Below are 23,706 nucleotides of genomic sequence, written 5' to 3'. Positions count from 1 at the left end.
TATGTGTACATGTGGGGTGGGTGGATGTTGTTTGCATATTGAGTCCATTGCTGAATAATCTTTTTGTGGTTCACCACAGTTAACTTGGGTTTGTCCGGTATGACACTTATTATCTTATAGTGAGCTTGACTGACATGGAAGTGACCTTGTGTAAAATAGATTGGAGAGATTCTCATATGTCTGAGTGCCCTTTCAGTGTGGCAAAGTTAATGATTTTACATCATTATTACTGCAAAACATGCCTCATTTTTATTAAGTGGAATCCAACAATATCGTTCTTTAGTGGAAAAACTGTTTTCGGTACACCAAAAGGCTATTTGCAGTTTAGCGGAAGGTTCAATCTGAGCCGAATAAATGCAAATCAAAGGCAAGGTCTTCTATTCTCAAGAGCTTTTGTAGCCCCTTAAAAATATATTCCATTTTCCACATTTGGTGGTTTTAATAGTTAACACATTCCCAATAAATGGTGCAATTGCACACAGTACTGGGAAGTTTCCATTACCTTTTACAAGTGTAATAATTTACACCAGTGGTAGTCAACCTGGTCCCTACCGCCCACTAGTGGGCGTTCCAGCTTTCATGGTGGGCGGTAGGAGTTTGCTGCAACTCTGCTTTATAAATTTTATAAAGTTACTTCCCTACTTTATAAATCACCATTACTGTGGAACCGGTGGGCGGTTAGAAAATTTCACTAGTAACAGAGATACAAAAGTGGGCGGTAGGTATAAAAAGGTTGACTATCCCTGATTTCCACAGAAGGAAGAGAATTAATAGGTTTTTTATTCCATCCAAGGATTTGTTCTTTTGTTTGATTCTTGGCATATCTTGGCATCTTAGTTTCTTTCTTCTTTGTGTTCAGGGGAAGAAAAAGAAGAGAAAGCAGCTTCCCTCACCCTCACTAAGGTATCTCCAGAAAGTAAAATCTGTGAATATGAAGTAGATTTATTCTTTAATTTCCTGGCGGTGTATTTTTTTGTCAAAGAATTCAGAAGCAACATAATGGAAAAAATATGACAAAACACTGGAGATTAATTTTACCGTTCGATAGACGCTCTCCTAATCTTTCATCCAAAACTATATTTAAACTAGTTATGTTGACCCCATAAGGCACAAAGAGTATGCTTACTCTTAGCCATTCTGGGAATGACCAAAAAATACCCCACAACATCCTAGTTTTTCCATTGTATTTGTCATTATTTATACACCGCGTGAGGTGCAGCTGTCTTTGTTTCTATTTCAAACATTAGAGATTTCCTTTTTGGAATCAAAGACTTCTAAACATATGGGAGATACAAGAGGTCAATATTTCCTCAGTAATAAAAATATACCAGACTTGGACTTCTTTCTAGCAAAGATACTTGCTGAGTTGCAGAAATTCCACAGGAAACACACTACTGTGTCTCATGCTCATTCTAGCAGGGCAGAAGTGAGAGTGGAACAGTATATTTGAACTTTTTCCTCCATACGTGACAGTTCTCCCGTCACGAGCTCAACTACATTAGTTTCAACAAGAGGACAACATGTACACATACACACTTCTCCCAAGGAGGCTTCCACAGCAGCTGGGAGGTAATAATAAGGTCAAACTGCCCATGCGGTCCTTGGAGAGGAACACACAACATATCCTGTGCTGCTTGGGATGCCTCATCAGCAACCACAGGATTGCAAATATAAAATGTTTCCAGTGAATATGGCAGGAAGAAAGTAAGCCGGGAGGGGGGGGATGTGGGAGAGATGGACAAAAGCAGACAATTTTAAGAAATAACGGTCTGGGAACGGACTGTTCACAACCCCCCTCTCCCGGCTAACTAGAGCTAAAATTGGTAGGCCAACCTCTTTATTGCCTGCAAATTTCTTTAAAAAAAACAATCTTGAAAGATGAAGCTGCCAATATAGATGGGAGCCAAGTACAAATGGCATTCATGTCCTCAGAGGTGGGTTCCTACCAGTTCGCACCTATTCGGTAGAACCGGTTCGTCAAATCTACCGAACCGGTTAGAAGAGGTTCCACCAGTGGACCCAGAAAGCAGGCCACACCTACAGAAGAGGTTCCAAAATTTTTTGAAACCCACCACTGGTCCTTGGATATGATTATTCTACACTATCATGCTCATATTTATAAAACTCAGTGCCTCTGTGAAAGGTAAGGATGACCACTGCGTTTGTGGTGCAATCAGAACATTGCGTGTGTTGAAGTTGTTTTAACGCAAACCAAAGATGCCTTTTAAAAAACAAGTTTACATCATATTCTCATGCATGCCAGTGCTGTGTGTGAGGTAATTTAAGGTGGTTCTGACAAGTATCGTCGGCATCTTCATATCTGGTCACATGGGCAGTAAGCCACTCCCATCCGGTCACATGGGCGTCAAGCCACTCCCACAAAGGAGGCCAAACCCACAGAGTAGTTTTGAACAATTTTTGAAACCCACCACTGCATGTCCTGCTCTTCAGTAGGAGTTTATGGTGGACCTGTAACGTGTTACACTAACTTATTTCAATTCCTATTTGCTTTTCTCTTAGAGCTGACCGATGACTAATAGAAAAAGGGTTGCAAAAATAAACACAAAAAAGCAAAACAAGTAAGGCAATGATGGCAAATTAGTGTATTCTTATATTTACATGGGTTTGTTTACCCACTAATGCCTTGGGAATTAACTTCATGCCCAATAAGAGAAACATCCGCTATTCATGGATGGACTAAAATACAAGAGAGGATTCAATTTAGAAAAGGAGGTAAGGTTTTTTTCCCCCATTTGTCTCTTCCCTTGTTCATAATGGAATAGGAGCACACCAAGAACTCTAACGGAAAAGCAATTGTGGAAGCCACACTCAGAATGATACAGGTTCCAAGAAATCCAGAATACAGCCCATCCTTGTGGAATGTTCCTGCAGCTGAAATTGATGTCCCAACTTGTCCTTTGATTTCAGTAGGGATTAGAATGACAGCCATAAACCGGATATAATGGAATAAACTCATCATATCATTTCTCACAATTCTGAGAAAGGCGGGGAAGGGAAATTCGATACAGTATTTTTCCAGTCAAAAGCATCAAACCTGATTTCATTTGTCTTTCTAAGGTTGAACATGTGTTTTTTGTTTTAAGTGGCACGGCAAGGAACAGACTCCAATATATACGTATGGCAAGAACAAAGAACTGAGTACTAGAAAGGCAAAACATTAAATGTGATTTAATTTACACTAAATGTAAACTGTATTATATTTAAAGTTTATTTATTTTTAATATTCCTGTGTTCTTAACCTTTTCCAAGGGATGTGTAGCTAACGAGAAAAATAATTTGGGTCGGGAGTTATATTACCAAGCAACAAATTTGATGTGGATTAAGGAGTGGATAACACTAAAAACCTCTAGATTATTGAATGTAGAATCATGATTTACTGTTGGGATGGCATGCTTTTATGGTATATGGCTATTTCAGAAGACATTATATAAGGAAGGCCTTGTTATTAAATTGGGAAAGGTTAAAATATTACGCTACATAAAAATTCCAGTCTGGATATCAACGATTGAAGCATTTTCATATCCAATAATATATAAAAAGGAACAAACAGTTAGTTATGTTGAAATATTGAATGCAGAGGGTGAAATCAAATCTATCCAAGAGTTGAAACAAGAAGGGATAGAAATGAATTGGTACTCATATGTACAGATACAATCTAGATATAATGAAGATAGAAAATCAAAAGGTTTTTTACAACAAAATGACTGAGTTAGATAAAATCCTAACAGGTACTGATGAAAAAGTAATTAAAAAACTATATGGATATTTATTGGAGGTTAAATTACAAGAGGAACAAGTTAAAGAAACTATGATAGCTTGGGGAAAAACTTTAGGCATGGGATTGATTTAGAGAAATGGCAGAAATTGTGGTCTCAAAATTATAAAATGATAATATCTACTGCATATAGAGAAAATTTGTATAAGATGTTTTACAGGTGGCATCTACCTCCAATGAGAATTGCAAGAATGTCCAACAATAAATCAGAAAAGTGTTGGAAATGTCATCAGATACCAGGCTCATATTACCACATGTGGTGAACTTGCATTGAAGCTAAAAGATACTGGACTAAAATTCACATGTAGTTGGAGAAAATGATACACAAACATATAGATTTTAAACCAGAGGTCTTTTTATTGGGAATTATACCAGAAATCTATAATAAAGACTTAAAATATTTGATTGTAAACGTTCTAACAGCAGCCAGAATTGTATTTGCAAAAAACTGGAAAAATGAAACAATACCAAAACAGGAAGAAGTTATTCGAAAAATAATGGAGTGTGCTGAAATGAGTAAACTGACATTTGAAATTAGAGAACAAGAAGACGAGCAATTTTATAAGATATGGGATTTGTTTTATCAGTGGCTGGGGGAAAAAACCTGGAAATGAAAAATGTTTTACTTATGTTTTAACTGAAGGAGCTAAGTGATAATACAATTATGCTGTGAAATAGATTATCAATGATACAATGAAAGACTGATACATATATGAATTGAATACTTTGGAACTTTTTGGTTTTAAAATGGATAAGGATAACAATGAATTTATGTATACTTGATAGAGGATTGGTGATATAATGTATAACCCTAAGAATATATTATAAAGATATCTTGTTGATAAATAATTTTAATAAGGAAGTAATTAAAAATTGGTATATATATGAAGTGACTATTTAGAATACCTTGTTGAAAAATGAAGGAATAACATTTTTGTTTGAATGTATGAAGTACAAGGACAATAATGAACATAAGCATACTCGATAGTTGATTGGTGGAATTATACATAATTGAAAACAGTGATATAAAAATATAAATGGTTGGTAAATCTCTTTCATATCGGGATCTGTGATTATATAAAGGTATATTGTTATTAAACAGACAATCAAGAATGTAAGGAAATTAGGTTTATTGAAAAAAATTAATTGTAATTGAATATACATTGTACAATGAAAGTGAGGTATTTAGTTATATTAGATGAAAAATCTGTGATTGTAAATGTAATTGAGAATATGGATGTAAAAACACTTGTAACCAAACGACATGCTGTATGTAATGGATGAGATCATTTTAAAATGTTTAAAAATAAAAAAACAGATTGCAAAAAAAATAATTTGGGTCATTTATTAATTATCCCTTGAAGCTAGATAAAGTTCTGGTAAAGCTTAAGCTAAGCCGTCAAATTTATTGCAAAACAGTGATACATAAACAGCTGCAAAACAGTGATACATAAACAGCTTAATATATAGTATAGTATAGTATAGTATAGTATAGTATAGTATAGTATAGTATAGTATAGTATAGTATAGTATAGTATAGTATAGTATAGCATAGCATAGCATTATCTTACCTAATCTAACCTAGCCTAGCCTAACCTAAATATTGTATTTATCACAGAAGATTCTATTTAGCTGAGGGGCTAAATTACTCAGGTTTTGCTCCTCATTTTTCTTCTCTTGTACTTATCCCATTTTGCACTGGGCTTAGTTACTAATATATAATAATACTTAAAGAATTGTCTAAAGGCTTATAAAATATGCAGAAGAATTTATTTCAAAAATGATGCTTCATATAAGAGGTTTGATAAGGTTGAATTGAAAGAAGAATTAAAGGAATTTATTATCGTTTAAAGTTGCATTCTTCTACTATGTATATATCTTCAAATCAGTCTGAATAGTTGTCAACTTGTTTTAAAAGTGGTTTGTTGTTGCTTTTTTCCTTAAAGTAAGAGGTATGGATTGATCCAACCTCACCTAGCTTGCTTCGGGCATAAAGGAAGACTGAAACTCACAGCATGTTTGTTTGTTTATAAATAATTCAAGATGGCTAACATATCTACTATTCCTTCTTTCTCTTATTTCTCCAACAATAACCACCCTGTGTTGTGGGTTGGGCTGAGAGTGTGTGAATAGCCCAAAGTCACTCCGCTGGCTTTCAGGCCTAAGGTAGGGCTAAAATTCACAGTCTACTGGTTTCTAGGCCAGTACCTTCACTACCAAACTGATTCCTTATTTCTTACTCCTACTAAAATGAGCCTCTTGCATGTAGGTTTGGCTCAGTGAATTTTTTTTACTCACCCAAATCAACTTTCTTTGCAGAATATGACAACTCTTTAATTCTACAATCATAACTAAATGATCACCTATTTATGATAAGCTGACTTGACAGGAAAAAATATTCAGTACTCTTTCCTGTGGCTGATTGTTCTGTTGTCTCCCAAGTGAAATGCTTCGTGTCTATGTATTCTATTTATATTCTATTTATATAGTTCATCACAAGGCTCTGTTCAAATTATTCTTGTTGATGAGCATTATCAAGGCAAAACAGCTTGTCGCATTGAGAGAAAGTGAGTTTCTTTTTTGTCCCCATCATAAGCTCAATTTGACAACTTGCCGCCCACCCAACACCCACGCCTGTTAAAAGCTTTTCCTGCTAGACAAGCTGAATCTCCAAGGAGTGGTGCTAATAAGTTATGGACTTTCACCCTTTACAAGAAAGAGGCAGTTTCAATGGCTGTGACTCATTTCCTTCAGGAAATGCGTCTTTCACATAATTAATACGTCAGGATCCTCCTTACAATCGAATTCTGTGTATTCCTAGGAATTTTTTTAAAGCTTGCACTCCACACAAAATATTGGGGTTAATACAGCTTTATTGTCAGAGCAATTAAGTAGCAGGCCTCCATCTTTTGTGATATTTGATTTGTAAATAATAAATAATAAAGTAATGGATAATACTTTTTTCACACCCTCTCTGGGCCCCTGGTATATATACTTGACAGCTATTTTCTTTTCACACCTAGTGCAATGTTCTTTCTTTTATTTTTTGGTCAAACAAAATTCGACAGTAACAGGAATTGTCTGGGTAATTTCAAATATTGCAATAGCGAGCAGGATATATTTTAATGCCAAAGATGGAAACTGTTTTGTTTTTGACTACATTTTTAAAACATTTCTTCTGTATTTACATTATCTTTCAATTTCATACCTTAAATAAATTGCCATAATTAATTTACACTTTTAGTTTAGATAAAATATGCTTTGAAATTAGGTTTGCTACTAAAAGGGTATTTTGTGAAAAGTACATTCGAAACCCTATGTTTGAATGGATGAAATTGCAGACTAATTGAAAATTAAGACAGAACAGGCTCATGAATGATAACCAGTGGAATTCAATCGGGGCTGAAAATATTATTACCCGTTCATCTTGAAAATGCATACCACAATTAGGAATTGCATTAAATACACCCTGTTAAACCCGGGACATATTTATTTCTCTGTACTGTAGCTTTGTGAGAATAAATAAAAGAGCACTTACCAATAATCTCTGCGTTCTCCTCATTCTCTGAAGCTGCAGCCCCATCGCAAAGGACAAATTGGGAGAGAAGGTACAAGGCGGCAGTTACAAACATATTGATCCTCCTTCCGCTCATCTTTTCTAAACAAGCAAAGAAAAATAAACTTTAGTACAGAAGGCAAGAAACAAGAGAGCTTTGGAACATCCTTCCACTGCCAAGGAAAAATGCTCTTAAAGGTATTACAGTTCAATTCACATCATCATCCACCAGGCAAAGAGAAAAAAGGGCCTGGATTCAAAGATTTACTTATTATGATGCCTGTGTTTCGACACCAGAGTTGTCAAAGCTTAATTCAAAAATATTGTTCATCCTGAGGGGAAGTTGAAAAGCTTGTCCCTGCTTATCCTGAGTAATACTGAGTCTAAAGAAATGGGTTTTGGAGTTTAATCAAATGAGGTAAATCCTTACAAAATTAAGTGGGTTGAATTAACACCAGTTTCTCTATTTTTTCTTATATTTGGCCCGATTGATTGTTGCCAATTCAGGGTGAATTATGCATTCTGGGTGCTCTCTATTAATCCTGGAATTGGCAAAGCATTATACTGGCTTGCAATTTCTTCACCCCACTGCTAATTCCTATTTAACCTACGGTACCTCTGTTTTAAGTTGCTGCAGTCCCTTCCATCCAAAGTAATGTATAATGTAATCTATTGTTTAATACATTTTTTAAAAAGTTTTTATTGTTTTTATTAAAGAAAAACACCAAAAAAAAATCATCTTTCATTACATCTTGTAGAAAGTGTATCCATTGGTTACAGGTACATTTTGTGTGTTTCTTCCACAATCACATATATTTCATTCAGTTTAAATTGTACATTTTAGAATTTATATATTTACTTTTAATACATTTACATTTCCCCTGAATAAAGGGGGACTTGTATTTATACCAGTTAAGGGCTTTATAAGGACCTCAATTTAAGGGGAAAAAAGATTAAGATTAAATGCAAAAAACCCACCAAATTAACAACAACAGGTACAACAAGCAGACTTACCACTGTCTTTATGATTATTTATTAGTTTTATGCTTATTGTAAGCCACCAGAGTTGCTTAAGAGGGGTGGCCATTTACATCTTAATTGGCAATGAAGACAGGATGGACAGCTTCTGCTTTTTAGAGTCAACTATAAAGTATAAATGAATCAGCAGTTATGAAATATAGGCCAGACTAGCACTTCATAGAGTAGGCCTGAGAAAAGATTCAGGGATGCCTCTACACTTACAAAGATCAGAATTGTGCAGGCAACGTGAGGTTCTGTCAAAAGGAAAGATGGACTTCGAAGAAGCAGAACAGAAAGAGTATTGAGACTTTTAGACTTGGTGTTGGAGAAGCAATAGCAATAGCAATAGCAGTTATATACTGCTTCATAGGGCTTTCAGCCCTCTCTAAGCGGTTTACAGAGTCAGCATATCGCCCCCACAGTCTGGGTCCTCATTTCACCCACCTCGGAAGGATGGAAGGCTGAGTCAACCTTGAGCCGGTGAGATTAGAACTGCTGAACTGCAGATAACAGTCAGCTGAAGTAGCCTGCAGTACTGCACCCTAAGCACTGCGCCACCTTGGATTCCACAGAATACCGTAGACAGCAGAGATAACAAACAAATGACTCAACGAACAAGTCCATTCAGAATTGAAGCACACAAGATCCTGTTTTGGACATGTTCTATGAAAATATAACTCTCTGGATAAATCCATGATACTAGAAATGATGGAAGGAAAGACAAGATGAGGACAACCAGCAGCAAAATGATTACAATTACTTGGCAATTACAGTAGTAATGAGTATAACATTGCTTCCATCCAGGAAGACATGAAAGGTCAGAAAAACCATCCTGGAGAAGATCTATCTATGCAGTTGCTAGAGCTGCCACTGACACTGGAATATAATCAATCAATCAATCAATCAATCAATCAATCAATCAGTGGCAACATAGGACTATCATACCCATGGACAAGGAAGTGTTGTGATAGGAATTCCTCTTCATCACTACTGCAACATGCTTGATGCAGGTTGCTTTTGAAAATGATTCAGAAGCTCTATTGGTCCAGAATGCAACAACCAGGCTATTGACTGGGAAAGCTCACTATAGCAAAATTACACACATCTCATGGTCATCTCTAGATGAGATGGGTGGTACATAAATCTAAAGAATAAATAAATAATCAAATAAGGATCTCTCACATTAGGAATGTCAAGAGCAGAAATCTGCAACCTTTCCTACTTTGTGGACCAGCAGCGGTAGCAAGGGGGGGATGGTTTTGCACACATGCACCACTTGCGTAAATCCCACTTCGTGCACTCAACTGCCATTTATGTGGCCTGGTTCCCAATGGGCCGTGGCCTGGCACTGGACTGCAGAACAAGGTTTGGGGACCCATGCTCTAGAGGTCTGTGAAAGTTTCTGACTTAAAATATGTTTTGCCTAGGAATCTGACATACCTTCACATGGTATTAGTACTTCAGAAACCACATTGTCTAGGTTCCAAGTAACACCCCCAACAAAAGATGACTCCAAGGCTAGAGTTTCCTCAAGGTTCCATTTTATTAGAGATGACATATTGGCACATCTGAGAAAACCCGAATCTGAACGTTTCCAGGTTTTCCCCACCCAAATGGTAGTTCACGTCCTTGCCCAGCACCCACATCATTCATCATTCATCATTCATCATTTATTAAATTTATAGGCCGCCCAATCTCGGAGGACTCTGGGCGGCTTACAATGAAAAAAGAAAAAAAGAAAAACAAAATAAGTAAAAAAAAATAGTTTAAAATACACAACACACGTACGTTCTAATCGGGGCTGGACCTTAACACTAAGGTCAACAGCCCCAGGCCTGCCAGAACAGCTAGGTTTTAACGGCTTTCCTGAAGGCCATGAGAGTGGGTAAGGTCCGGATCTCAGGGGGTAGCTGATTCCACATGTCCATCACAGGATCCAATCAGGATCCTCCTCCATAGCTGGAGATGCCTCCCTGTCACTTCATTATAGCTGCAGGGCAAGATGGCCTTGACTTTCTGAGAAAGAATGTTATTTTGACAAAATATCACCCATATTCTGTATAATCCCCTCTCAGGAAAATGTGGCAGGCCTGGAGTCCCAAAGGTAAAAGATGGCTTCCAGGTCTGACACACATTCAATCTGTTCCACAAAAGTATATGAAGATACGTAAGTCTCTGCTCCTTTTCTCCCCTTTCCCCGCTCTATCAACAGGACAAAAATGCTTATCTTTGTCCTCATGAAACCTGTATCTGTAACCTTGGCCATACTTCAAGAGACAAGAAATAATTATACTTAAATAATGGAGAGACTATCTGTCTCCTGTACGCTTAAACAAAAAACAAAACAATCTATTTAATAATGAAAAAGTTTAGAGTTAACATAAAATTTTATGAGATACTGATATGCTTTATGAATACATTTTCTAATAGAAAGAATTAAGTACAATTTGGAAGGAGAGAAACATTTCTTTTTTCCAAGGAATCCAATGATATTGGTTATTAGATTGAGACTCAGGGTATCCCTTTTTTATTTGGATCTTTTTACAAATTTGCTAGAAGCATACTAAGATTTTTCTATCTTTGGAACCTTAATACTAATATGTTATTATGTTCAATAATATATTACCCATAATAACACATATTATAGATCTATTAATCACATTTATTTATCACTAAATACAACTTATATGTTCAATAAAACTTATTTTTGTCCAGCTTTGATCAAATTATCATGTGGAATAGGTTTTCTCTATAATTGGCAGCACTCTGCATTGTTTGGTGGCAGAACATGGAGATTTTGAAAGGTTATTTGAAATGCACTATCAGCAAATCTGTAGACTGTTAGATGAATTTGTTTTTGACAAAGCCTAGAAGTGAAATTACACAAAAAGGTACATTTTTTCTCCTTTCTTCTGGAAAGTATGCCTTCAAAATCTGTTCCATGTTTTTGAGAACACAGGGGCAAGGTGAGGAATAGCTCCAGAAGAGAAAGTAAAGCACCATCAATGGTAGGATTGCCCCCAGTGAAATTATCATATTGACTTTTATGAAAATATTGCTTTTTTTTCTTCAAAAGTTTATTATCTTAAATCTGCTCATTGCTTCCGGAAAATCTAGTCTAGTCACAAAATTAATGTTTTGATCAAATATCAAGACCGCACAAGGCAGACTGAAATAGTGTAATGTAAAATCCTTTCCCTTTTCGGAGAAATCTTTTATGTGGTTTCAAGTGAGTCAGAGCAAATTTCCCCAAGTAATGTTCTCTAACAAACATTCCTAAGCGCTTAATTTGGAAACAGTTCAAGCCAATTATTAATGTTATAGTTTATTATTTAACAGTAGTTTGATATTAAATCACAGCTTCAATCTGTATTTGCAAGAAATTCCCTGGGAGATTCAGGATTAGGAAACAAGGATTGTAGATATCATCATCAGCCTGTCTCGTAGAAGCCAGTAGTATATAATCATATGACATTAGTAAGCAGCAAAGAATGTGAAATGCTTATGCAATATGAATGCAGTAGTAGATTCAACCTGAAACTAGGTTTCATGGAAAGCTTTTTTTTTTAATCACTCTTAATGTAAAAGCTGAGTAATAAAATCAAACACTTTAAAATGCAATCTTATTATGGGAAATGGAGCAAAAGGAAATAGGGGGACAGACATTCCTGTTCATTAGAATTTATAATTACCTGTTTCAATTTACCGAGTACCTATGTTTTATTTTGAATCTTCCATCTGTTTCGTAATCTCAGAAACTTGACTTATTTATTGCACCATCTGGGAGATGCAGAAGCAGGGACTGAAGCTTCCAAGATTAATTACTTTTTGTGGTTCCCTTCTTCCTTGTTTTGTATAACCCATTGTTAAAACTAAAACTTGGGCTAACATTCCTTCACTGAGCAATTTTAAAACGTGTGTCTTTTTCAAATTTTTGCTTTATAAAAACAAAAGCGGAAGCCAGTTTCAGTTTTAGCTTTCTGTTTTTGCATGAAGTATACAACCTGGCAATGCTGAAAAACTGACAAAGGGAAAAGTGAAGGCACATAGGACTTGTGCATTCAGATATCCAACTGAATTAAGGTTAATGTGCTCTGCAGATCTTACAATCTTTCAGAACCCCAAAAGGATATGAGAAATATTATCCTTTCCTGCCCCCTTCAGAAAAAAGCACCTGTGAAACTGTTGTGGCCCACCAGTGGCCAGCAGAGCCAGCAGCTGATTTGGACAGTGAGGAGGTTGGGGAGGAACATGGGCCAGTTCTTGAGTTTGGGGAAGGCTCTGACGAGTGCTCTGCATCAGAGGCAGAGATGGGGCCACGGCTGTCTGACAGTTATTAGCTGCCTTCTGAGTCAGACATCAGTGAGGCAGATGAACAGCTGGAGCCTGCTCCCAGTGTGTGCATTTGCAGAGTTGCCAGATGAAGGGAACACCTATGGAACAAGGGTCGACTTGGGAGTAAGGCCACAGGTGGATGGTGAATGGCCTCTCCTATAGGGAATAAAAGAGGGGCGAAAGGAGAGGGGTGTTTGCAGGAGACAATGAGTTTATTCCTGCATTCTTGCCAACTATTGCAGCATCTGAAAGATATCGGCCTTGCCACTCTCCAAGCCTGATAAAGGTCGGTAATTGTGAACTATCTTGAAAAACTGTGGGAGAGGAAAGACTTTGCTGGAGAGGAATTCACCGTGAATTAAATAAAAGGGGTTTATTGGTTTCATAGATAGTTTTATTTTCCATTTTCATTTTCTTACAGTCACACATATACTGTACAGAACCGGGGACATATAACATTAAACAATAAACACAGCCATTCCTCTTGTCAATAATACCCCCCAAAATAGAAACCCAATGTACTTCTTCGACCCTCCATACACCCTTTCTTTCGCCCCCTCCAACTTTCTGCCTTCCCACCATCATTCCCCTCTACCCTACTTCCCCTCCCCCTATACCACGCCTCTCTCCCAATACACTCCCTCCCTTCCTTCTCACCCTCCCTCCAATCCTCGCTCCCACCCTCTCTACCCCTCTTTCTCCTTTCCCTCTACTCCTCCCTTCGGTGTATTTCTACTATCTATTAATATATTCAGCTTGTCCTATTTTTACACTGGAATTAAAGAGCAACAGTATACAAGTGCAATTGTGTTACTTTAGTATCTAGCACATACTATATATCCCCCCCTCCCCCCTAAGACCCCACCTCCCTTCCCCCCCCCCCCGACTTCCCAGAGCCCGTACACGGTGTAGCTTTTTAACAAACACAGTCTAAAATATATTAAGGCAAAGAAAATTAAAAAAAAAAAAAAGAAAGTCAATGACATCTCTGCGTTGAACTCAGCTTCTTGCTGTTGCACAAACTTTAAGCAGTTTAAATTATTCCTAATCTTAAGCATAGGCTATCTGGAATTTCTTAGTCCCGTATTTGTTTTGTGTATAGTCAATCCATTTTTTCCAGTCTCGTTTATATCTCTCATTTGAGTGGTCTTTAAGATATGCTGATATTTTAGCCATCTCGGCTAGGTTTGTAACTTTCAAAAAATGGGTTTATTGGGACGCGGACTCGGCTTCGTGCTGCTGGGGAAGCCTAGGTCAGAACGGAGACAAAACCCATGATCTGGATGACTGAGAATCTTCACAGATGGTTGTTGGCTTTGTTTTGGATCACAAATCTTATTTGCTGATGATTAATGCAATTCACAGTCCCCCCAGTTTCAGCATAAAGACTTGCTATAAGATAAGGAGTGGGAAAATGAATTGAGAGGAAGAGTCAGGTGGGAGATTAGGACTATCACTTTGCTCACATGAAACCAAGCTCTATCCAAAGTAGCTTTTTGCTTCTTTGCTTTTACGAATCATCACCATGCTGCCAATATTTTCAAAGGAAAGAATCAAGATAAAGAATACCAAATCACACTGTCTTGTGAATTGCATGCCTTGATCTAATTTAAAAACAAACTGGGAAAATAATTATCCACATGCTTACTTTCTTGAGAAATATTTAATAAGCGGGCCATAGTTTTAGATCTTAATTCTGAACATCTTCTGCCTTTGTGCAGTGATCTTCCAAGTCCTTTATGGTAGAATTTCAGCATATTTGTATCCATATTCTTTTTAGAAAATAAAATTGCTAGGGATCAATGTTGTTTGAGCTTGAATGATAAAACAACACGTTTGCCATTTTTAAAAAAATCTGAAACCACAGATAAATAACTAGACCATCCAAACGTTAATATAGTTTGTTATTTTGCTTTCTCAAACCTGTAACAATCTTTTCTTCAGCTTTTCCCAGATCCTAAAAAATATTTTTGTTTACTTGTTTGCATAAGCACATCCTTAGTCATTTTAACTATGTGTGTTCCTGATGGATAGAATAAAAAAAAAGTTCATAGGTTGATTTTGAGCTTCAAAAGCCTTTTGTTTTTCTGTTCAATTTCCTGGGCTGTCACTTTGAATGAGTCACTTTTGTGGCTGTGGAACAACAGGAAGGATAGAATGAAAAACCCAAAAAGAGATAAAAGTCTGAAGTTATTAAGAATGCAATTTCAATGAAAGATTTTTTAAAGGTCTGCAAAGTTAGCTGTCAAAGAAGAAAATATGTCATAACTTTAGTGGTAATCTTTTATTATTAGAAAAAAATGTTTCTGTGGTTTAACAAAAAGTCCCCTGGCTTTTAATATAGTTGTGTTCATTAGTCACAAGAGATAAGTCTTATGACGACCTTATAACCTAACTGAATGCAAACTTGGAATATAAATTGGGATTGTTCCCCACTATTCCCATGTGCATTTGATACAATGTCTGACTAGCATTCAAACACAATTTGTGTGTGCTTGTGTGTGAAACTTTTGCTCATGCCTTGATCAGAGGTGGTATTCAGCAGGTTCTGACCAGTTCTGGAGAACCGGTAGTGGAAAATTTGAATAGTTCAGAGAACCAGTAAATACCACCTCTGACTGGCCCTGCCTCTATTTTTTGCCTCCCGAGTCCCTGCTGGGGAGGGAAAGGGGATTTTGCAGTAACCTTCCCCTGGAGTGGGGAGGGAATGGAGATTTTACAGTATCCTTCCCCTGGAGTGGGGAGGGAATGGAAATTTTACAGTATCCTTCCCCTGGAGCGGGGAGGGAATGGAGATTTTACAGTATCCTTCCCCTGGAGTGGGGAGGGAATGGAGATTTTACAGTATCCTTCCCCTGGAGTGGGGAGGGAATGGAAATTTTACAGTATCCTTCCCCTGGAGCGGGGAGGGAATGGAGATTTTACAGTATCCTTCCCCTGGAGTGGGGAGGGAATGGAGATTTTACAGTATCCTTCCCCAGCCATGCTCACCAAGCCACGTCACGCCCACCAAGCCATGCCACGCCCACCAAGCCATGCCACAGAACCAGTAGTAAAAAGTTTTGAAACCCACCCCTGGCCTTGATGTGTATACCTTGTCCACCTGCAAGCAAAATGTCTAATGAGTTCAGAGAAGCAGAATTGGATGCTTTGCTGCAGAAGACTCAAGCTTTAATTTTCATCTCCAGGTAGGGGTGGGAAAGCTCTTGCATAAAATGTTAGAAAATGTTAGAAAATTGCTGTAAAGAGTAATATTGAGCTAGATATACTTAACTCAGTGTACCCCAAACCTATGTATAGGAAGGCAGGAGCACAGAAGCACATGCTATCAGGAATTAATTTTATACACTACCAGCTATGTCTATTTAAAAAAGTATCCTTAAATTCAATCTTATTACTGACTTTCAAGTAAAGAGGTCTGTTTGATCTCTTTGAGAGGGTGACACAGATTCAGAGTTTTAAAAACAAACATTTCCGATTGAACTCACTGAGGAAGAACCTAAACCTGAAGCTTGTTTCCATTTTAATCAGGACTGTCTCAGTCAAATATGACAAGTAATAATGTACCCATATGACAGTAATCACTCAGGACAGAAGTCTATCGTTAAGCCAAGCTTATGCCTTTCTATATCTACATCTGTATCTACTGTATATCCGTATCTATATCTATAGCTATAGTTATATCCATATCTATATCAAGGGTATATCTATGTCGATAGGTCTATCGTTAAACCAAAAGCTATAGTTCATATAAATTTCTATGATACTCAATGTCTCCATAGCTGATCATCGTATCATGAGACAGGATAATATATAATGGCACATGAAAAAGTAACTAATTAGTAATATGAAACTATCTTTATTTTGTGAAACAATAAGGCTTATCAGTGGTGACCCAATCACACAGATAACTTACCACTACATTTTTCAGTAGGAATTAGTCTGCAGAAAATAAAACAATGAGAAAACAGTCTTTGATTTAAAATGTGTTTTAGCTAGTTAAGAATCTTGCCTTAATGCCGGTTAAATATTAGACTGACTTTAAAATCAGCAGCATTCTTTAGGGAGTCTTTATTTCAGTGCAGGACAAATATTTGAATTCTGGAAAGCAGTATTGGTGCAAGTGTTCCATTTCTCTAGAGAGATAAAGTTTTAAATGAATATTATATTTCTTCAGAAGTTAGGAAAATTGTGTGCAGATGTTGATACTTAGGAAAGTTTTAAATCAAACTCTAGAATGAGTTAGAGAAAACCCGGAACCTGGGAATTAGCTTTAGATTTGAATGGATCATATTATAATTATATATACTTTCTATTTTGTGTAGAAATGTCACAGGAAATTGCACAGCTCATGTTGACCATGTGCGTGACATCTTTAGAGCTTCAAACATTAACATTTCTTAGCCCTTCCTTAAAAAAAAAACCTACCAAGAATAACTTTTTGAACCAAAGGAAATCCTTTTTTTACTCAAATAAAGGAAATTTGCTACCCAAATTAGGATACACAGTAAATAAGGATATTTATTGTGTGCTATGTTCAAGGTTGTTTGCAAAAGCAACTTTCATATGCCACAAATGTTAAAATTTAGGAGTAACTTAATGGGCATCCATATATGCGTGTGACATTATTATGCAAATATTTTTTTGTATCAGCTTTTTTCTTCCCTAGACACATCCCCAAGAGTTCACCGACAAATGTGCGCTCAACAAAAGCGCGCCAATGAAACTGCGAGGCCAAAATCGCACCGACGAATGCTTGGAGAAGCGGGCCTTCAACAAACAAGTAATAACAACCTAATAACCCTAACCCTAACCCTTACCTTAAATCACGCTTTTGTGGGCGTGCTTTTGTCAGCACGTTGTTGTGAGCGCGTTTATGACGTTGCGGTATTTTCGACGCAGTTTTGTCAGCGTGCTTTTGTCGTGCGCACATTTGTCGGGTCACGATCCCCAAGCTGTCCTAGTTTTATTTCTTTTAGTTATTTAAAGTGTTTGTTTTTATCTTGCCTTTATCATTTTTATAAATAACCCAAGGTGGGAATTAATACTAATAATACTCCGTCCTCCTATTTTTCCCACAACAATCCCCTGTCAGGTGGATTGGGCTGAGAAAGAAAGACTGGGCCAAATCACCCAGATGTCTTTCATGCCTAAAGTGGAACTAGTACTTTATTCAGAGTGTCCTGGTTCCTTCACCACAATGCCAAACTGACTTTTGATTCTTTCCAGAGATAGTTATAGGAAGGATGAGGAAGATAATGAAAGGAGGAGGATGCTAGGTATAAAAGGAACTCCGTATTTCTAATAAGTAAATTCAAGGCTGAAGGGATTCAAAATCAATGGCAGATTAAATGAGATAGCGACCTTTTGCCTAGTGGGAAGACATGTTTACTTTTATTTATTGGAATTCTATAATTACTTTCTCTTCTAGTCTGAAGCACTCAAGGCATCCAACCAAATTTAGGACAAAAGTAATATATAAAAACAGTTAGGATTATAGATTAAAATTAACATTAATAGCAATTATAACAGCAAGTAATGAAATGATCTAACAATTCCAAGCTTGGCAAAGAGATATACCACCTATACAGGACTCTAAATACCAAGAAGGGCAAACACAGCTCCCAAGGGAGTAGTAGAGTCTTCCGTATCTAGGAGCAATCAGGACCAAGATCTTCTCTTGCATGTTAAAAGAACAAGCCTCTGATCTCAGAAGCAACAGAGCTTCTTCTGTCAATCATATCACCTGGACAGGTGTGAAATGGGAGAGATGGTTTCATAGAAACCTAAGCCTCGTTGAGTTTTATCAGTCAAGACTAACTTCTTAATATGTGCCTGATAAATCAGTACCCATCTTTCAGTATAGACAGCATCTCTTCTCTTCCCTTTTCCTTGCACTTCTTAACAACTAAAATACTGTGTTTTCCACTAAGTGTAACAACTTCTCCTCTCTCAAACTGTCAAGTATATTTCATCGAACTCTATGATAATTATATGAGAAGAGCATTGCGACATAAAACCTACTCTTTTCCCTCCAGTTTCAGAGAGGAATTTTTATTTATCACCAACTTTCTTTTATACAAACGGCATAGACAAAACTTATCAGCAACTGTACTAAAACTTTCACGAAAATAGTGGCTGATTAACTACTGCATTCTTCCTTGGTTCCCATTCATACATATATGTACGTGAGTAAATCCCTTTCCTTTATAGATTGCTTTGAAACAGCTTCTTCAGTACATAAGTCTTCCATAATATCATATCCTTAACATAACATCATATCCTTAACTTGGGATGGCATTCTGCATTAACATACACAAGAGGGAATCCCAAGGAAGTCTCTTGTAAATGATGTTGCAGGCAATAGTAGAAAATAAATACTCTAAATCTAAACGATTAAAACATTCTCTCCATGCTCTCTATAGAAAATATGCCTATTTACAATGCCAACTGTCTGCATTTAGTTGCTTTAAAAGTTTGGGTCTGCGAAGGCACTACTCACTGACCTTGCTCAGGTATCCTTCGAGCTAAATTACAGTGCGTTTTAATTTTGCGCTCCGTATACAAAAGCAGCCTTCGACAACATCAATAAATCTGACATCTGACACTAATCTGGCAACAATGCAGACCCAGCCAGAGAAATAACATGAAAAGAACATCGCTGTTGCCTTACCACCAAATTGCTTGCAGGGCTGGAAAACGTCCCCAAAGTTATCACAAGATTCCAGGAAGGCTTTGGTATTTGCAGAGCCTGGGGTAGGGTGGAGGGAACGGGGAGAGAAAAGACAAGGGGAGGAATATAATCTGATCTTATTACCAGACTTTTCAATAGACGGAGAGGGGAGGGGGGATCTGAACACACTGCTCTGAAGTTGCTCCTTTTAATGCCGTGCAGAAAACCTTGGGATCCCAAGGAGTTCGCCTGGCAAGGATCAACTTTCAGAGCTTCCGGTTCAAAGCCTGTTGATGATCTTCCTGTGAAATTATCTTGCACCTCTCTCTCCTTCCAGGAAAGCCCTTTCTCTATAATAGGCTCTTCGGTATGTGGGAGGCAGGATGAGCAGCCCTTCTGACTAATTTCAGGCTGTCTTCTCTTGATTAGCCGCCTCCTTTTTCCCCCCCAAACAAAGAGTGTAAATTGATCTCTCCAGCAATAGGTTTTTCCTGCATGCCTCGGATCTGGGCTACTGCTATAGAATCCCCACAAAATTATGTGGTTTCCAGTCCATTTAACAGAAGAATTCGTCTTTTGGGGGATAAAACAGAGTTTCCGCCTGTTTTTTTCCCCCCTTCACAAGAATACTTAGGATATCTTTTTAATGTTTAAAATCCAGACAAATCATGCATATACTTGGACCTGGAAATCTTCTGGTTTTGCTGTCCGCTCCTCCCTCCTCAAGGATGGGTAGGAATCTTAATGCTACTGCTCATGAATTTAGAAGGAACTAGGCAAAAATGTTAGGCAAAAAAACAGGCTTTTCTTAAAAAAAAAAAAAAAAAATTTGCCACTATGAGAGAAATCCAGGATGGTTGGGGTATAATGCCAGATATGTGCATGGTTTTTTTTTTTTGGGGGGGGGTAGCCTTTTCTTCTCTTCATATTCCTATTGCAAATAAATCTCCTTCGCCCGCCCCCCTTTTTTCCCGAACTATACTCTGAAAAATGGCGGTTTTTCATGAAACACTGCCATGAAGAAACAAGATAATACTTATCCCAGAGTATCCCAGACCTCATTCCTGTTAGGGCATGTTACTAGCAACTACTGGGTAAAAAGGAAGTTGTTGGCTAATATGATCCTGTATAAAGCAGACGGCCTGGCTCTCATCCAGGCACAAAGACCTGGGACTGTCATTCCTTTTCCCTTCCTCCCCCTCATAGTTCTGCTTAGCTAAGTCTGTTAAGCCCAGTTGTTCCATTTTGAGATAAAACACTCTCAAACGCTGAAGATATTAACAGCAGGAACGTATTTTTGAAACCACAAGCTGTTGCAGAGTCATTGAATATAAACATGCAGACGGAAGACTACTCAGTAGCTTGCAGTTTTGTCATCTGCAAAAAGACGACTGTCGTATGAGAGTTTATTTTCAGTATCCTCCTGTTTTCTGGCATCTATATGGGCATTTTTAAACAGTCATGAAAGGTGAAAGCATTGGAAGAAAAGAACTAATATGATGATGGTTTGGTTTGTGCAAGGGAAAATTATGGTTTTAGGGTAAAAAGAATCCCACAACTCAGGGACCTGGGAAACTCCTTAGTTACAGTCCCCCGCAAAACAGCAGCTTGGAATGACAGTTGCCTTAGGCCAGACTTCTGAATAAGATCATCTTTGGCTCTAATTTTGTGACTTTCTGTCAATGACATAAAGCTTGTGCCAGACATAGACTTACCAGTCTGAGTCATTTTAGTGCCTGGCCTCTCATTTAATCCTAATATTATTGGCATTCTTTAATTACTTTATATGTCATTTCCTGTGTCAAAAACACATTGATCAAAGCAATAGATGAAACATGGTGGTAACTTCAGCTCCAGTAAGTCTAACCCAGTTTTTTGGCTATGCCCCACCTAAGCATCTCTAAAATCCTGCCCCCACCCCCACTCCGGTGACATATCATGACCCGACAAATGCACGCCTGACAAAAGCGTGCCGACAAGCTCAGAGAGAAAAATGTGACGTTGAAATCGCTCCCACAACAGCGCGCCAACAAAACCGCGCCCACAAAAGCACGATTATGGTTAAGGTAAGGGTTAGGGTTAGGGTTATTACTTTGTTTTCGCATTGTTTGCTGATGGCACGCTTTTGTTGGCGGCTGTTGTGGGCACGATTTCGACGTTGCAGTTTTCTTACCGCGGTTTTGTCGGCGCGCATTTGTTGTGTGCGCATTTGTCGGTGAACCGTGACATATAATTCTTCATTTAACTCAAAAAGCGAACTCTACTCATGTGGAGGAAGCTTAAAAGGCCCTTAACTTGGTTTAAATAAGGTTCAAATTGCCCCTATTAAAAATCAAATTTCCCCACTGTGGGGCCTGGCCCCCATGTTGGGAACCACTGGTCTAAACCATATTTCTTGATTAAATAAAGGAACTAAAACACATTTTACCTTCCACTGTTTGTACTACCTGAAATTTATATTATTCATTGATTTCAAGTATAAATGTCTGTTTATCAGCTTTCTGGGCTGTCCAACTCCAAAATGATTCTAATTGTTTTCATGAGATTTTAAAAAACCCATTACATCAACAGGAATAGCAATGTTATATAAAACATTGTGATTGTGTAAGCTTAACTCTTAACACATTTTCATATCACTCTTCTCACAAAGTTCAAATGAAAATTATGTATGCATTTTTATTGTGAACATTTGTAACTCAATTCTTAATTACTCTGAATCATTATTTATATGCAATTCTATAAATTTGAAATATGTGTTTCAATGATCAACACCTTCCCATTGAAATGGTATCTATTAATCTACTTTATTAGACAATCTATTCTCCAATGCACCTGAGGCAGAGGTGGGTTGCTCCCGGTTCAGCCTGTATCAGCCGAACCGGTAGTGGCAGTGGCGGGAGGCTCCGTCCACCCTCCCAGTCGCTTCTGCGCTACCGGCCAAACCGGTAGCGCTGGAATTTGAAACTCACCACTGTCCTGAGGGCAGAACAAGAAGCAATGGGTAGAAACTAATCAAGGAGAGAAGCAACCTAGAACTAAGGAAAAATTTCCTGACAGTTAGAACAATTAATCAGTGGAATAACTTGCCTGCAGAAGTTGTAAATGCTAGAACACTGGAAGTTTTTAAGAAACTATTGGATAATCATTTGTCTGAAATGGTATAAGGTTTCCTGCCTAAGAAGGGGTTTGAATTAGATGACCTCCAAGGTCCCTTCCAACTCTGCTATTCTATTCACATTTGCATGCTTTTGAACTGCTAGATGGGTAGGAGCTAGGGCAAATAATGGGAACTCAACCCGTTGCACAGGTCTCGAACCTGGGCAAATAGCTCTCCAGCTCTTTTTAGCTGCTGAGCCATCACAGGGACATTGAATCTTGAGAAAATGTAGTTTTTCATTAAACTTCAGAAAGGCAGTCAATAAACTCAGTGTTAGTATTTATTTTTTGTTTTTTCCCTTGCTTTTAGTCAATACTAAAGTACCATGCTTTGCTCATAACTTAAAACTGAGCATAAGGTGTATCAAAATTGTATACTCTATGCTGCACTGTATTTATCAAATATACTGTAAATAAACTACATTTATATTCAAATATATATGAATACCATTTACTTCTGCATATCTTAAATACAGGAAATATACAAAATGTCAATGCAAATCCCCAGGAATTAGCAGCTTCAGCAAAGAATATTGGTCTACATCTGTGATTGTTTAGTCTATTTCAGTTCCATAAGACATCTCAAGGCTGAGAAGAGAAGCATTGCATTGTAGACAATACATGCAAAAGAAACTGAAGGAAAGAATTAAGAAAAACATTCAGGAAGAAATAGTTAACATATGAAATCTTTACCAAATTTCAGTAAGCATGAACTTTGTGAACCTGAAAAGTTTCTTTGCTGGTAGTCACACACAAAAACAAATACTCATAAATCCAAAGCAATGAATAGGAGCTTTGTTTTGACTATATATTGATTAATCTGGAACAAAGAATGAACAGTAAAAGATAACCCAAAAGTAAATTCATTATGGGAAAGTCCAGGTCAACCGATGGAGCAAATTTCAAATCTTGTGCTTCCCAGCATGATAGAAAATCTAAGTGTGATACTTCAAGAGCAGGTAGTAAAAAGCAATGCATTTTTAAAACAGCTACATATAGTATTTTGATGGGTTCTGTTTTTTAACAGTTCTTGCAGTTTTCACATTTCAGGTCACTTCTATTTGTTCTGTATGCAAAAGTAGTACATATATTGTCCATAATAATACTAGACCTTAATATATAGAAAGAATCAATTATGGAACAAAAGGGAAAGAAAAAGAGTTACATGCA

The 23,706-nt window shown here is 37.4% G+C and overlaps 1 protein-coding gene across 2 annotated transcripts in view; it reads right to left on the bottom strand.

Annotated features, from left to right (window-relative positions):
• The window catches only part of TFPI (tissue factor pathway inhibitor), a 47,053-nt gene extending 27,287 nt beyond the window's left edge, over nucleotides 1-19,766 (bottom strand). The window contains exons 1-2 of one of the 2 annotated variants that reach the window (XM_032235332.1): nucleotides 19,381-19,766; nucleotides 7,335-7,454 (exon numbers count right to left, since the gene is read on the bottom strand). In XM_032235332.1, the coding sequence (XP_032091223.1) occupies nucleotides 7,335-7,449 (115 nt within the window). In that variant the 5' untranslated portion in view covers nucleotides 7,450-7,454; nucleotides 19,381-19,766. The remainder of the gene's footprint in view (nucleotides 1-7,334; nucleotides 7,455-19,380) is intronic. The other variant, XM_032235248.1, reaches the window with a different exon arrangement.
• Nucleotides 19,767-23,706: the final 3,940 nt, after the last annotated feature.

Source organism: Thamnophis elegans, chromosome 1 (assembly GCF_009769535.1).
Source record: "Thamnophis elegans isolate rThaEle1 chromosome 1, rThaEle1.pri, whole genome shotgun sequence".
Lineage (NCBI taxonomy): Eukaryota > Metazoa > Chordata > Lepidosauria > Squamata > Colubridae > Thamnophis > Thamnophis elegans.
The sequence above is the reverse complement of the archived record's forward strand: the minus strand, read 5'-3'. Positions and strand labels throughout refer to the sequence as shown.